This window comes from Cinclus cinclus, unplaced genomic scaffold (assembly GCF_963662255.1).
Source record: "Cinclus cinclus unplaced genomic scaffold, bCinCin1.1 SCAFFOLD_102, whole genome shotgun sequence".
Classification (NCBI taxonomy): Eukaryota; Metazoa; Chordata; class Aves; order Passeriformes; family Cinclidae; genus Cinclus; species Cinclus cinclus.
Genome location: NW_026912160.1, coordinates 45935 through 60857, shown reverse-complemented (window position 1 = coordinate 60857; position 14923 = coordinate 45935). Strand labels below are relative to the sequence as shown.

At 54.9% G+C, this 14923-nt stretch overlaps 2 protein-coding genes across 3 annotated transcripts; both read right to left on the bottom strand.

Annotated features, from left to right (window-relative positions):
* Window positions 1–672: 672 nt before the first annotated feature.
* LOC134057535 (zinc finger protein 239-like) lies at window positions 673–3400 on the bottom strand. 2 transcript variants are annotated; one of them, XM_062514492.1, is made up of 3 exons: window positions 3043–3400; window positions 2548–2688; window positions 673–2361 (listed from the first exon to the last, which is right to left on the bottom strand). In XM_062514492.1, the coding sequence occupies exons 2-3, from the start codon at window positions 2627–2629 to the stop codon at window positions 1445–1447; spliced, it is 999 nt and encodes a 332-aa protein (XP_062370476.1). In that variant the 5' UTR covers window positions 2630–2688; window positions 3043–3400; the 3' UTR covers window positions 673–1444. The 2 variants fall into 2 exon arrangements, with proteins under 2 accessions (XP_062370476.1, XP_062370474.1); XM_062514490.1 differs by having other exon boundaries at window positions 2548–3400.
* A 5775-nt stretch (window positions 3401–9175) lies between these two features.
* On the bottom strand, window positions 9176–14126 carry LOC134057536 (uncharacterized). Its single transcript, XM_062514493.1, has 5 exons — window positions 14103–14126; window positions 11481–11584; window positions 11032–11434; window positions 10537–10609; window positions 9176–10350 (listed from the first exon to the last, which is right to left on the bottom strand). The coding sequence occupies exons 1-5, from the start codon at window positions 14124–14126 to the stop codon at window positions 10280–10282; spliced, it is 675 nt and encodes a 224-aa protein (XP_062370477.1). The 3' UTR covers window positions 9176–10279.
* Window positions 14127–14923: the final 797 nt, after the last annotated feature.

Sequence of the window (14923 nt, the reverse complement as noted above, 5' to 3'; positions counted from 1 at the left end):
TTTGCTCAAGGGCCAGGGTGTACCTGGTGGATCATGCAAAGGGATGGAAAGACCAGATGCATACCCCAAGGAGACCTTGTTTTAGGGTGAACTACCTACAATACTGTGCCTGTATCTGTAACTGTATGGATGTCTATAATTTGAAGATTTTTAATTTGATTTGGCATGATGGTAGGGGAAAATTCGGGGTGGATAATGTTGAGGGTTAGTTCTTTCTTTTTTTTTTTTCCCTCTGTGGAATTTTCCCCATTGTCATGCTAAGATACCTGTTGACTGGGCCCTGGTGACAAGGGGGAGGGGACGGGAGGGAAGAAGCAAGCCCCGCGAGATTCAAACAGCCAGAAGAGGAAGAGGAAGGCTGGGCCTCGGCCCATTTCCCCCGCGGAGTTCGGACGAGAAGGACGATCGCCGTCTGTGTCCCATCCCAGCGTCGGGAAACCACCATCGGACCCTGCCCGGCTGTCTTCTCGCTGTGAACTACCACCATCCAGCACTCTGCTGAGCACCAGGACCCACACCGTGAGCAGAGGGCTCTCTCTCCATCTCTCTCTCCCCCTGGGACAGCTCTGCCATCACCCCCAGCCCTCCTGCAGCTCTGCGGGAGCCGCCCGCCCACAGCACCGGGAACTGCAGCTCAGGGAAAAGGTGCCTGCAGCCAAAAAACACTGGGACTGAGTTACTGTTCTGTTTGTGGGTAATTTCATAGCTGTTGTTGTTCTTGTTTGTCTTGTTAAATATACTAGTAAAGAACTGTTATTCCTACCCCCATATCTTTGCCTGAGAGCTCTCTTAATTCCGAAATTATAATAATCGGAAGAATCATATTTTCTTTCAGTCCAAGGGGAAGCTTCTGCTTTCCTTGGCAAACACCTGTCCTTCAAACCAGGACACCCCAGTTACAGGGCTTTCAAAGGAATGAACAGAAACCTTTTTGTTTCAAGGCCAAAACAAAAGAATTTATGTGTCCCTGCTGGCAAAGCATCCACATGCTTGGCTGGGTGGGAAGAACCCTTTTTGAAGGGGTTTCCACCCCACCATCTCCAAAATTGTGGGGTTTGCCCCAATATGTTCCCATTTGGCTGTGGAAGATGCCCATGAGCCAGAAAGGATTAAAATGATGGATTTCTATTGGAGAAGACCTCCAAGGCCATTCAGTGTTGCTTGATGCCACCAGAAGATGCAAAGAGTGAGATTTTTCTCGGGTCAGAAGTCGACAAACGTGCTCTTCACAATGGATTTCTGATGTTGATCTGTGGATATGTCCAGGTGCTCAAGGGAAGCCAGGAGGATGAAGAGCCGCCCAGCCAGGTGTCTTCCTAACATGGATCACCGGGGCTCTGCCCACCAGGGGTCACTCGGCATCATCCAGCACAGATCCTGCCATGGAGAATGGAGCTGGAGCAGCACATGAAGCTCTTCCTGCACTTGATTTGCAGGGCTTCCCTTAGTGGTGCCTCCATTGGTGTTTGGTCAGGTGAGAGCTCTGTGAAAAGCTCTTCCCACACTCAGAACACTCATAGGGCCTCTCCCCAGTGTGGATGCGCCGGTGGGTGACGAGGTTGGAGTTGTGCCTGAAGCCCTTCCCGTAGTCGGGGCAGCAGAAGGGCCTCTCCTCTATGTGAATGCGCTGGTGCAGGAGGAGACTGGAGCTGGTCAGAAACCTCTTGCTGCATTTATCACACTCATAGGGCTGTTCCCCTGTGTGGATCCTTTGGTGGACAATCAGTTCAGAGCTTGTCCTGAAGCACTTCCCACACTGCCCACACTCATAGGGCATCTCCCCAGTGTGGATGCGCCTGTGGGAGACAAGGCGGGAGTTGTATTTGAAGCCCTTCCCACAGTCAGGGCAGCGGAAGGGCCTCTCTTCTGTGTGAATCCGCTGATGCATGACGAGATTGGAGCTGGTCTGAAACCTCTTCCTGCGTATGTCACATTCATAGGGCCTCTCCCCAGTGTGGATCATCTGGTGGCGGATCAGTTTGAATCTCGTACTGAAGCTCTTTCCACACTCCCCACACTCATAGGGCCGTTCCCCCATGTGGATTCTCCAGTGCCAGATCAGGGAGGATCTCTTGCTGAAGCTCTTCCCACAATTTGAACACTTGTGGGGCTTATCCGCATCATGAAGATGCTCATGGAACCCCAGCTCTGAGCTCTGGCTGCAGCTCTGTCCGGTTCTTTGGCCCTGGTTCTCCTCCTCGGATACCCAAGAACTGTGTTTGCAGCCCATCCTCATGTGGGATCTCCCGGGCTTTTCCTCCTCGCTGGTTTCCTGTGCAATGGAGCTGCTCCAAACAGCCTCTTCCACAAGGTTCTGCTGCAGGGATTTGTCCTCCCTGGTCTCCATCCTCAGCTCCTTGTCTAGAGGGGGAAGGACAAGGAGAAGATGGGATTTGCCTCTGTTCCAGAGGGAGGGGGAAGGAGATCCCCCCAGCACGTCCCTGGCAGGACGGCGTTGGCAGCGGGGCTGTCCTGCAGCCGGGGGCCGTGCTGGGCTGGGAGATGGAGCAGGACAGAGGGTGAAAGGGGCAGGGACTTCCTCCTCACCTGCCTGGGGCTCCGGGGGCATGTTCTTCTTCCTCACGGCCTCCTCCTCCATCGGGCCAAGGTTTAGGAATGGGAAATCCATTTTTGGGGGAAAAGAAGGGTTGAGCGCGTTGGGTTTATGTTCCTGCGGGCCAAGTTCAGCTGGACAAGCCAGTGCCCCTTTCAGCCTCAGAGAGCCTGGGGCCGCTTATCACCAACCTCCCACACCCCTCCAGGCTGCCGGGGGTCCCCCGGCTCCGGGATCGCCCCTCTGCGCTCTCCCCGCTCCGGGGTTCCCGTATTCCCCCACGGCTCTCCCGGATATCCCCAGAACCGATCTCGCCCCCTCTCCGCCAGAACGAGCGATCGCAATGTGGGACCCGCCAAGATCCCTCCCGGGGCATTTCCGGCTGAGCTTCGGGGTCCTGCAAGATCCAAACATCTCCTGCCCCACAAAGAAACCTCCAGGAGACCTCCCCACGATGGATTTGGGGCGAGCTCCCCCTCCCAGCTCACCTGCGGCTTCCGGGGGGAGGGGTGATGCCGGGGAAGTCGGGGAAGCTGCGGCCTAGAGCGGGCGAGCGAGTGAGCCGCTCGGTTCTGCTGCTGCTCTTCCTTCCACTACTCTTCTTCCTTCCGCTCCTCCTCCCCCAGCCCGGCCCGGCCCGGTGCCGACGCGCAAAAGCAGCCGCGCTCCGCCCTGGGGGATTGCAAAGCGGTTGCGCCCCGCGCGGCACTGGGAAGTGATACTGGGAGCACTGGTAACGATCCTGACAGCACCTAGAAGCAACTGGGAGCGCTCTCCCTGCCAGTACCGCTCTTACTGGGAGCACTGGGAGGGAACTGGGAGCAAACTGCGCCTAGACCCGGCTACAGCCGGTGGTGGGCGGTGTCGGAGCAGAGGGCGTGGTTATGCATATCTAGGAGCGATCGCGCGCTGTGATTGGTGTGCGGAAGCAGCGCGGGGTTCTCCCTGGTCACGTGAGGGCGGGAGCGGTGGGCAGAGCGATGGCGGCGGCGTGCGGTGAGAGGGAACGGGAATGGGAGCGGGAGCGGGAACGGGAGTGGGAACGGGGACTGGAATGGGGACTGGAATGGGGACAGGGACCTAGAATGGAAACAGGGAATGGGGACAGGGACCGGGAATACAGGACCGGGAATGGGGACAGGGACTGGGATAGGGACAGCCCCGTGTCATGCCCTGGGGACCGAGGAGGGGACAGGGACAGGGGAGGAGCCAGGGACTGGGCTGTCGCACCGTGACCTTGCTGAACTGGGAGCTCGCGTGTCTCATTTTCGGGGCTCCTGCCCCCCACCTCCCCCCCCCCCCCCCCCCCCCCGGGGGTTCCTCTTGTCGTGTTCTGGGGGGGAAGCAGTCAGCACCCACAGTACCCCTCCAGTAGCTCCCAGTATCCCCAGTAACCTCAGTGCTGCCAGACCAGTATGGGGGCTTAAGATAGATCCTGGTTTGGTGTCCAGTTCCAGTGCCCAGCCCCAGACCCGGTGTCCATTGGTCTAGTCCCAGTCCCCACCACGTTTCCAGCTGCTGTGTCATGATGCCAGGCATTGTCCCAGGTGGCTTCCAGCCCCAGTGCCAGTCCCAGTTCCCAGGGCCATGATGCCAAGATTGGGCTTGGTGTAGGGCCCTGGGCATGACTGGGGCACAGCGTGAAGGGTTTCATGGGACATGGGACTAAAGACATGAAACATGGGACATGGGGCATATAGGACATGACACAGGGTGCAGGGTGTGGTATAGGACACAGGACATGACCTTGAGCATGGCACAGGACACGGAACAGGACACAGGGACAGGGGACATGATTTTGGAGCATGGTACCTGCCCCAGCCCGTGATGCATGAGTTCCTGTGCCCACATGTGCCCCACACGTCACCTGCCACCCCCCCTGCGGCACCACCATGTTCTCACCGGTGTCCCTCCTGCCTGCTGGGTACAGTTTGGTGGCCTCGGATGTGGCCTTCCCAGTGTGGGTCCTGCTCTGCCACAAGCCCTGGGGACATCATCCCTGCCCAGTGGCACCAGGTGTCTATCCATCGGCGATAACTGGGACAAGTCCCACACGGTGGCATCAGGTGGCACCTGTGCCACTGGCAGCAGAGATGTCTACAAGGGGGTAACTGAAGGGACAGAACAGGGTGCAGGTGCTCACAGTGTCCCTGTCATCCACAGGGGGTGGTGATCAGGGGTGTCAGGATGAGGTGGTCATAGAGGTGCCACCAGGGGTGTGGTGATACCAAGGCACACATGGCCATGGAAGTGCCGCCGCAGGTGCTGGAATGCCCGTGGAGATGCCACCACGAGCACGGCAGTGCCAGGGGACACATTAGTCTATGGTGTGGCAATGCTGGTGGGCATGGCAGTGACAGGCCAGGCGTGGGGCCAGGCTGGGGTGGCTCCGTGCCCACCCCATGGGTGGCCCTGCTGGTTGCAAGCCGTTTTGGTTGGTGTCTGTGCCAGTGCCTGGCCCGGTGCTACCGTTAATGCCAGCCCTGGCACAGGGACATGCACAGGTGTGGGAGTGACAAGGGGGACTGGGCACCCCGAGGGCTGTGCCAGGCCAGCACCTCCCACCCCATGCCTTTGTCCTCAAGAAGGTGGCACACGGACACTGAAAGGGGTTAGAAGAGTTGGGGACACAGTGGTCATCTGGGGACATGAAGGACCTCAGCCTATGGAGGTGATTTGGGACACTGGTGTGATTTGAGGACGCTGAGGTGCCCCAGTGCTATCCCCAGCACTGTTTCCCTGTCCCCACAGTACCTGGCTGTCCTCAACAAGACCCTGGGCCACTACCCCTATGCTGGCACTGCAGGTGTCACCAGAGATGGCACCAGGCACAGCACTTCTTCCGCACAGGGGACATTGACCCTGGTAATGACACCTTCGACATTGCCTCCAGCGTCATCACTGGTGGGGACACTTGGGGTTTGGGTTTTAGAGTTAGGGTTGGGATTTGAGATTTGGGATACTCTAAAGGCATTTGGGATGGTCCCAAGAGGTTTAGGAGTAGGGTTTTGGTTTGGGGTTTGGGGTTTGGGTTTGAGGTGCAAGGTTTGGGATGGTCCTGGAGTATATGTGATTCAGGATTTGGGAAGTCCCAGGGTTTCTGGGCTCTCAGCATTCCCTGACCCCAGTCCCAAGCCCACAGAGTGCCTGGGGGTGTACCCTGGAGACCCCCAACTGCTGGTGCTGGATTGCACTGACAGCAATTTCACCCTCCAATTCCACAGGTAAATCCCACAAGTCCCACCCAGGGAAGTTTCCCATCCCTAAAATCCAAGTGTTGGATTTGCGACCCCTTTTTCCGAATTCCTGTGTGGGATTATGGGATGAAATTTTCCCTTTCCCAGGGTAATTTTTGGGGATTTTGTGGCCAAGTTTTCCCTTTCCTGATGTTTTCTGGGGGATTTTGGTGCAGAATTTTTCCTTTTCTAGAATGTTTTTTTTTTTTGTTATTTTGGGAACTCCTGAGGTTTTTGGGGATTTCAGGTGGAATTTTCCATTAGCATTGGATTTTTTGAGATTTTGGGGTGGAAATTTTCCTTTTTTTTTTTTTAGGATTTTGGGGTGGAATTTTAATTTCTGGGGGATTTTTGGGGTCAAATTTTTCCTTTTCCAGGTTTTTTTTTGAACTTGGGGAACTCACAGGGTTTTTTGGGGATTTATGGGCAGATTTGTTCTCTTTTTTGGGGATTTTTTGCGGCGGAGTTTTCCCTTTTGCATTGGTTTCTTTGGGATTTTGAGGTGGATTTTTTCCTATTTTATTTTTTAGTGATTTTGAGGCCTCTTGTAGTGTTTTTTGTCCCCTCAGGCTGATCAGTGTCATCATGGAGTTCCAGCTCAAGGCCATCAACATCCAAACGCTACTAAAACAGAAAATCCCCGACTGCTACACCTTCAGTGATATTGTGAGTGTCCGCAAGTGTCCCAGTGTCCCCTGAGTGTCCTTCTGGTATCTTCTCATGTCCCTTTTGTGTGCCTTATGTCTCTCCTGGTGTCTCACTCATGTCCTTCTGTCCCACATCTATCCATCTGTCCCCTGGCTGTTCCCCAGTACCTCTGCGGACCCTGGGGAGCAGCCAGTGAGTGCTATGACAGTGATGGTGATGGTGACAGTGACAGTGCTAAGGACAGTGACAGTGACAATAACAGTGACAAATGGCAGTGGCACTGACAGTGATGGTGACAATGACAGTGAAATGCCAATGACAGTGCAACCCAGTGTCCCCACATCACGTTTGACAACTCTGTCCATAGCAGGTGAGTGCAGATCCACCTGGACACCCATCCAGGAGTGCCACCACCCCTTGCTGCCCAGCAAAAGGGACAGTGGGGTACAGTGGATGATGGGAGACAGGGGGACACAGTGACAGGGTAACAGGTGCCATGTCCCCCTCGTGCTCCGGACACCGGCAGGACTGGACGCATTTCTGTTGCGCCCCAACCACACTTCCCCATAAAACCTGCTCCCCTCACACCTTGGGGACACCCCTGACCCCCCCCCCCCCTTTGTCACCCTGGGGTGCCCCTCAGTCAGGGGGGTCTTGGTCATGCTGCAGGACCCTCTCTCTGTGCAATCCCCGAGGTGGCACCTGCGCTTTTTGTCACCGCCATCTGCCAATTTGTTACCAGCACCCCAAAGAAGGGGGCGGCCCACATGTTACAGGAGGAGGTGGTGAAAACATTTCTGGGGTCACTCCCAGCCATTTCCATCTCCCCACATCCCCCTGAAGATGCTGCTCCACCCTGCACCCCCTCCCCCCCGCCCCCACCACAGCATCCCCTGAGGGGACCTTGGGGACTGTCCCCATGTCCCCCCCCAGTCCCCATGGTACCTCCGCTGCTCCACCTGTGCTTGGCCCCCGTTCGAGTGGCGACCTCCCCATGTGAACGGGCAGGAGTTTCAGTCACATCCTCACCTCCTTCTCGTCTTCCTCCTGCTGAGGAGGTGATGTTGCTTCTGCTGGGGACTCGCCAGTGACACCAGAGGGACACCACAGGTCACCCCTCGAGGGGCCTGGGGTTGCAGTGGCTCCTGGAGTCGCCCCAGTGTGACAGCTGGGGGGCCTGAGATGCTGCAGTGACAATTTGGGGGGTGGGTGCTCGTTTTGGGGTCTCCAGGGTGAGTCTCAAAGTCTCCTCCCATCACCTCATCCCGTGCCTCAGTTTCCCCCTCACTCTGCAGGGAGCATCCAGAATTGATGTTCTGGAATTGGGTTTGTTTTGGGGGGTTTTGGGGTTGGGGCTACTGGGATGGGCTGGTGGGCCAGTTAGGTGATACACACCCAAGGTGTGTATCAAGGCTGGTGGTTATCTGGGCTCGGAGCTGCCTAGGCTGGGGGGCTGCAGGGCCAAGAGCTATCCAGACAAGTGTCAAGCTGGGATCCATGACTCAGGTGTCCATCAAGTGTCCACCAGTGTCCAATCTCTCCTGCCCCCATCCATCCCAGACTCCCTGGCCAGGGCTGCTTCTCACTGCAGAGTGGACAAGCCCCTGGTCAGTCCCAAGATGACCCCAAACCCCCTCCCACCAACCTCACCAGGCCACCCACCCTGAGCTCTGGTGCCATCGGCATCCCCTGGCAGCCGGTCCAGCTCTGAATCTCTTGGAAGAGGAAATCCACAGTCCCAGGCCAGGGACTCAAGGGTATCCAGGATGGTGAGCACTGAGTCCATGTGGCATAGGGGGACAGTTGGGGACACAGCTGGGGAGATGTCTGTGGGGAAGGGAGTTGGGGTGTAGGGGAGTGAGGGGCGCCTAAAAGGTGCGGAGGGGGTTGGAAGGGAGGGATGCACCCAAAAATGTGCCAAAGTGAAGGCGAGGGTGCATAAAATTGGGGTAAAGGATGGAAAGAATCCAAACAAGCACAGAAAAGACTCAAAATAGGGGGCACTGAACCCAAAAAAGGGGAAAAGGACCTAAAATCAGAGGACAAGGATGTCATGGGGTGTTACAGTGTTTTCCTACCTGTGCCAGGGTGAGTGCAGATGCTCCGTGCCAGAAGCAGCCATGGGGACATCCTGAGGGACATGGGCACACATTGAGGGACACAGGGACACTACAGGATGGGTCCCCTCAGACAGCCCAGGACCTCATGGTTTTTGGCCCCACTGGGGGCAGGGGACACATGGAAGGCGAGAGGAAGATATGGTAGGGAATTTGGACATACAGAGGGGAAAGGACATGATGCCACCAGGACAGATAGCAGGGGGACAATGTCACCAGGACACCCCTGGTGACATGTAGCATGGGGCCACATGACACTGTGGGTGGCACTGACCCTTGTGCTGTACCTTGGGCCATTGGGGTCCTCTGAGCGTGGAGTCCCTAGGACGCCCTGGTGACTGTCACTCACCTCCGGGCCACTTGTCAACAGCCGAACAAGTTCCACCTCCTGCCCTGCTGGGTGATGACATCTGGCTGGTGCACTGTGGTGGTGATAGTGGGGATGTGGTGGCAGTACCTGCATTGGACAGCACTTCGCAATGTCCCCATCCATGTTCCTCACATCCTCATCCATCTCCCCCCATGGCCCCACCCATGTCTTAGTTCCTTGTCGTTATTTTTAACCCCAGTTACAGGGCTTTCAAAGGAATGAACAGAAATCTTTTTGTTTCAAGGCCAAAACAAAAGAATTTATGTGTCCCTGCTGGCAAAGCATCCACATGCTTGGCTGGGTGGGAAGAACCCTTTTTGAAGGGGTTTCCACCCCACCATCTCCAAAATTGTGGGGTTTGCCCCAGTATGTTCCCATTTGGCTGTGGAAGATGCCCATGAGCCAGAAAGGATTAAAATGATGGATTTCTATTGGAGAAGACCTCCAAGGCCATTCAGTGTTGCTTGATACCACCAGAAGATGCAAAGAGTGAGATTTTTCTCGGGTCAGAAGTCGACAAACGTGCTCTTCACAATGGATTTCTGATGTTGATCTGTGGATATGTCCAGGTGCCCATGGGGAGCCAGGAGGATGTGGAGCCACCCAGCCAGGTGTATTTCTAACATAGATCACGGGCACCATGGACCAGCAATGCTCTGCCCACTGGGGGCCACAGGAACATCCAGCACAGATCCTGCCACGGGGGATGGAGCTGGAGCAGCACATGAAGCTCTTCCTGCACTTGATTTGCAGGGCTTCCCTTAGTGGTGCCTTCATTGGTGTAGGGTAAAGTGAGAGCTTCTGGAACAGGACTTCACACATTTGGGACACTCGTAGGGCCTCGTCCTAGTATATATGCGCTGGTGGGTGACGACAGTGGAGTTTTGGTTGAAGCCATTCCCATTGTTGGGTCAGTGGAAGGGCCTCTCCTCTGAATCTGCTGATGCCTGAGGAGACTGGAGCTAGTCTTAAATGTCTTCCTGCATTCCTCACAATCGGCACGCCTCTGCTTTGTGTGGCTCATCTGGTGGGCAGTCAGGTCAGAGCTTGTCTTGAAGCCCTTCCCACACTCCCCACACTCATAGGGCTGTTCCCTCATGTGGATTCTCCAGTGTTGGATCAGGTAGGATCACTTGCTGAAGCTCTTCCCACATTCTGAGCACTTGTGGGGCTTCTCCCCATCATGAAGCTGCTCATGGACTCTCAGCTCTAAGCTCCAGCAGCATCTCTGGCCACCTCCCTGGCCCGGAGTGGGTCTTTCTGCTTTGGATCACCGTGATCTGCATTTGTAACCCCTCATGAGGGATCTCTGGGGCTTTTCCTCCTCCTTGGATTCCTGCACCATGGAGCTGGTTTAAAATGCCTTTTCCATAAGGTTCAGCTGTGGGGATTTGTCCTCCCTGGTCTCCATCCTCAGCTCCTTGTCTGGGGGAGGAAGGACAAGGAGAGGATGGGATTTGCCTCTGTTCCAGAGGGAGGGGGAAGGAGATCCCCCCAGCATGTCCCCGGCAGGACGGTGTCGGCAGCGGGGTTGTCCTGCAGCCGGGGGCCGTGCTGGGCTGGGAGATGGAGCAGGACAGAGGGGGAAGGGGGCAGGGACTTCCCCCTCACCTGCATAGGGCTTCTGGGCCATCTTCCTCACGGCCTCCTCCTCCATCTGACCATGATTTGGGAATGGGAAATCCTGGTTTTGGGGAAAAACAAGGGCTGAGCACATTGGTTTTGATGTTCCTGCGGGCCAAGGGTAGCTGGAGATGTCATCACCCCTTTCAACCTCAGAGAGCCTGGGGCTGCTCATCACCAACCTCTTGCACTCCTCCAGGCTGCCGGGGGTTCCCTGGCTCTGGGAATGCCCCTCTGCGCTCTCCCCTCTCCGGGGCTCCCGCATTCCCCCACGGCTCTCCTGGGGATCCCCAAACCCCATACTGGCCCTCTGCCCACCAGTACTGGGTGATCACCACGTGGGACCTGCCAAGATCCCTCCCGGGGCATTTCCGGCTGAGCTTCGGGGTCCTTCAAGATCCAAACGTACCCTGGCCCCTCAAAAAGAAAACCTTCCAGAGACGCCCCCGCTGGTTTTGGGGCGAGGTTCCCCTTCCTGCTCACCTGTGGGTTCCGGGGGGGCAGGGTGATGCTGCCAGAGTTGGGGGAACTGCAGCCTGAGCGGGCGGGCGGGGGAGCCGAGTGGTTCTGCTGCTGCTCTTTCTCTTGCAGCTCCTCTTCCTCATGTTCCTGACTTTCCCCTTCTTGTTCTTCCCGCTCCTCTTTCCTTCCTCCCCCTCCTCCGCTCCCAGCCCGGCCCAGGTCGGTGCCGACACTGAAAAGCAGCCGTGCTCTGCCCTGGGGGGTTCCAAAGTGGCCGTGCCCTGCACAGTGCTGGAACCAATACTGGGAGCACTCGAAGCGATCCTGAGAGAACCCGGAAGGAATTGGGAGCGCTTTCCGTGCTAGGACCGCTCTTACTGGGAGCACTGGGAGGGAACTGGGAATAAACAGCGCCCGGACGCGGCTTTAGCCGGCGGTGGGCGGGGTCAGGACCGAAAGCGTGGTTATGCAAATCCAGGAGCGATCGCGCGCTGTGATTGGTGGGCGGAAGCAGCGCGGGGTTCTCCCTGGTCACGTGTGGGCCGCGGGGGGGCCGGAGCGATGGCGGCGGGGCCTGGTGAGAGGGAACAGGGAATGGGGACAGGGAATGGGAACGGCAACCAGGAACAGAAACAAGAATACAGGACTGGGACGGGGAATACAGGACACGAACTGGGAATGGAAATGTGGGAACAGGACAGGGAATACAGATACAGCAACTGGAGAGAGAATATGGGATAGGGATTAGAAAGATGGGACCGGGATTAGAAATAGGGCTGGGAATGGAAATACGGAAATGGGACAGGAAATATGGAAATGGAAATGCGGGACCAGCATGAGGACTGGGAATATGAGAACGGGAACAGGACAGGGAATATGGGACCGGGATTATGAGAATGACAACCAGACAGAGAATACGGGACAGGGAATGAGACCAAGAGTGGGATCCAGACTGGGATGGGAGCAGGGTGGGACCAGGAGCGAGGTAACATGAGAATGAGCAGGGGGCAAGGAGAATGACAGCGAGGAGAGGGGGATCCAGGACAGGAGAAACCCAAAACTGGTACAGGGGATATGTGGACAGTTCCTGGGCAGGGGATCCTTGATCAACTGCCCCAGAACCTCTGCCAGAGTTTCCCAAAGCAATTAGAACTGCTCAGCCTAGAATATCCAAGACCCTGAGCGACCCCCAAATCCCTCCCAGGAACCCTCAACCCTCTTGAACACAGCACCCCCCACATCCCCTGGAAGATCCCCCCCCATGTTGCCATCGTTGTCTTAGCTCAACATCTTCACCCTGGGTTTGGGTATTTTGAAAGAACAATGAGAAATGCAAAGAAAATTAAGGCAGGAGGATGTGGAGCCCTCAGCCAGGTGTCTCCCCCACATGCGTTGTAGAGGAGACAAATCCCTCTGCAGATATACAAGGGACTGCAAGGTCCCTTGTTCCCATGAGGCCTTGCAGTGTCACAGGGGTCTCCTTGGTGATGCAGTGTCACAATGGACCCTTGGTTCTGTGGGGACTCACAATGGCAGAATGGTCTCCTTGGTTCCACGAGGCCCTGCAGAGCCCCTTGATTCAACGTGGCCTCAAAGTGTCATCATGGTCTCCAGAATTCCATGAGGCCCTGCTGTGTCACAGTGGATCTTTGGTTCCATGGGGTCCGCACTGTTCCATGAATCCTTAGTTCCATGGGGCCCTGCAGTGTCACCATGGACTCCTTAATTCAATGGTGTCACACAGTGACACAATCACCCCTTAGCACAACAAGACCCCAGAGTGTCACAATGGTTCCTTGCTTCCATGAGGCCTTGTAGCGTCACAATGGACTCCTTGGTTCCATGGGGCCACAAAGTGTCACAGTGGCCCCTTGGTTCAGTGAGGCCTGTCATGGCATAAGATTTTAGCCTTTATATTTTTGAAATCCTGTTATGCATCAATGCATAACTCTAAACTCCATAGAAAGTATTAGTTAACTATCTTCACATTTTGGTCAGACAAAAAGATTCCTCTGAAACTCAAGGACACCCTACAGCCTCAGGTTCCAAATACAATAAACAAAAGTGAATTGGGAGGGGGGAGCAAACTGAGGGAATATGACTTCATTAGCGGAAGCTGTAATTGGAGGATTAACCCCTTATATGCAAACAGACCAAACTTATATCTGTCTGAAAAAGTCATGACCACCATCCACCTTGGGTGTAGCCTCTGGGAAGCTTTTCACTGTCCAAGGTGTATCTGTTGAAGGCCTTTAATAAGCACCGACTTTATTCCCTTAACCTTGTCTAGCCTGTGTTCTAGGTAGCCACTCCAAGACATCACCTGCAGTGCCACAATAGTCTCTGTGATTCGTTAAGGCCTGCAGTGTCAAAACAGACCATTGATTCCATGACACCCAAAGTGTCACAATGGCCCCTTGGTTCCACTGAGTCCAACAGTGTCACTAGGGTCCTGTTTGCTCCACAAGGCTCTGAAGTGCCACCATGGCCCTTTGGTTTCACAAGGCCTCAATATGTAAAAATGGCCTCGATGGTTTCATGAGGTCCTGCTCTGTCACAATGCACCTTTGTTTCCATGGTGCCCCATAGTGTTACAATGGTATCCTGGGTTCCACGGTGTCAGAATGAACCCTTCATCCTGTGCAGACCCACAGTGTTCACTGCCGTGCCCTTGATTCCATGAGGCCCTGCCAAGCTGTAACAGTCCCTTGTTCCAGTGGGTCCCAGAGTGTCAGAATAGTCTCCAATGTTCCATGAGGCCCCGCAATGTCACTGTGCTCCCCTTGGTTCCACAGGCTGCACAGTGTAGCAATGGACTCTTGGTTCCATGAGGTTCCTCAGTCACAATGCTCTTGGATCCCCAGTGTCAGTGTCAGTGTCAGTGTCAGCGTTAAGGAGAGAGAGTTCAAAGTGCACCTCATGATTTTTGGTTTTAATCAAGTGAATATTTTTTTTAATTTTTCAATTCAGAGAAGAGGTGACCGAAGCATTCCCCAGGTGATCTTGATGATGAATGTCACCTTAGAAGGTCTGGGCACAGAGAAGAATGATCCCTTTCAGGGTTGACCCTATTTGGACAACCTGCTTCTCACCTCCAACCTCACCATGTCAGACATTGCCCACCTGGGACTGACATCCTAAAACATAAAAAAAATCCCTGCATGTTTATTATTATAATTATATATTAATAAAATAATAAAATTACAAAGATGTTTTTCTTTTAATAATAAAAATAATATTTTTATTACCTAATTTTTCATTTATGTGTTAAAAAATCGATACGGTTTTAGCAATCATAAAAATTCTTGGTGATTGGTTCTAAGTAACACAATTCCCTTCATTAATTAATTGAAAACTACTGGCTATTGCTTTCTCCTTCTGTATGATAAGTAGACTTTTTTCAGTCCTTCTCTAATCCTTGTTATCATTTTCTCAGACAGGGTAAAAGGGGCCACTCTGGAGTCAAGGGAGACATTTCTGGGGTACATTTGGGGCAGTCTTGGGTCTACACAGGGAATTTAGAACTTGAGGGTATGTAGGACACTTCAATGGGCCGGGTGGGCACTGGGCAGGGCACTGAGGGATTCTGACGGACACCTCGGAGGCTGGGAGAGCTCTTGGGGGTCCAGGGCGAAAACTTGGAGGTCAGGGAGGGGAATGTGGAGCGCTTCGGGGTCCGGGCGGGCACCTGGGGGGCTAGAACGGGGCTCTCTGGGGCGCGGGGGATGATGGGAATTGTAGGCACGGGCATAATACGATTGAATACAGCCGCGGAGCATCACAGGAGGGCGCATCCGCATTGTCTCTTTGTGGGTCGCGGTGCCTGATGGGAGATGTAGTCACGGCTGGAATAGCACTCTAACGGGACTGCGGAGCATGATGGGAGCTGTAGTCCCGGAAGTGGCTCGGACGA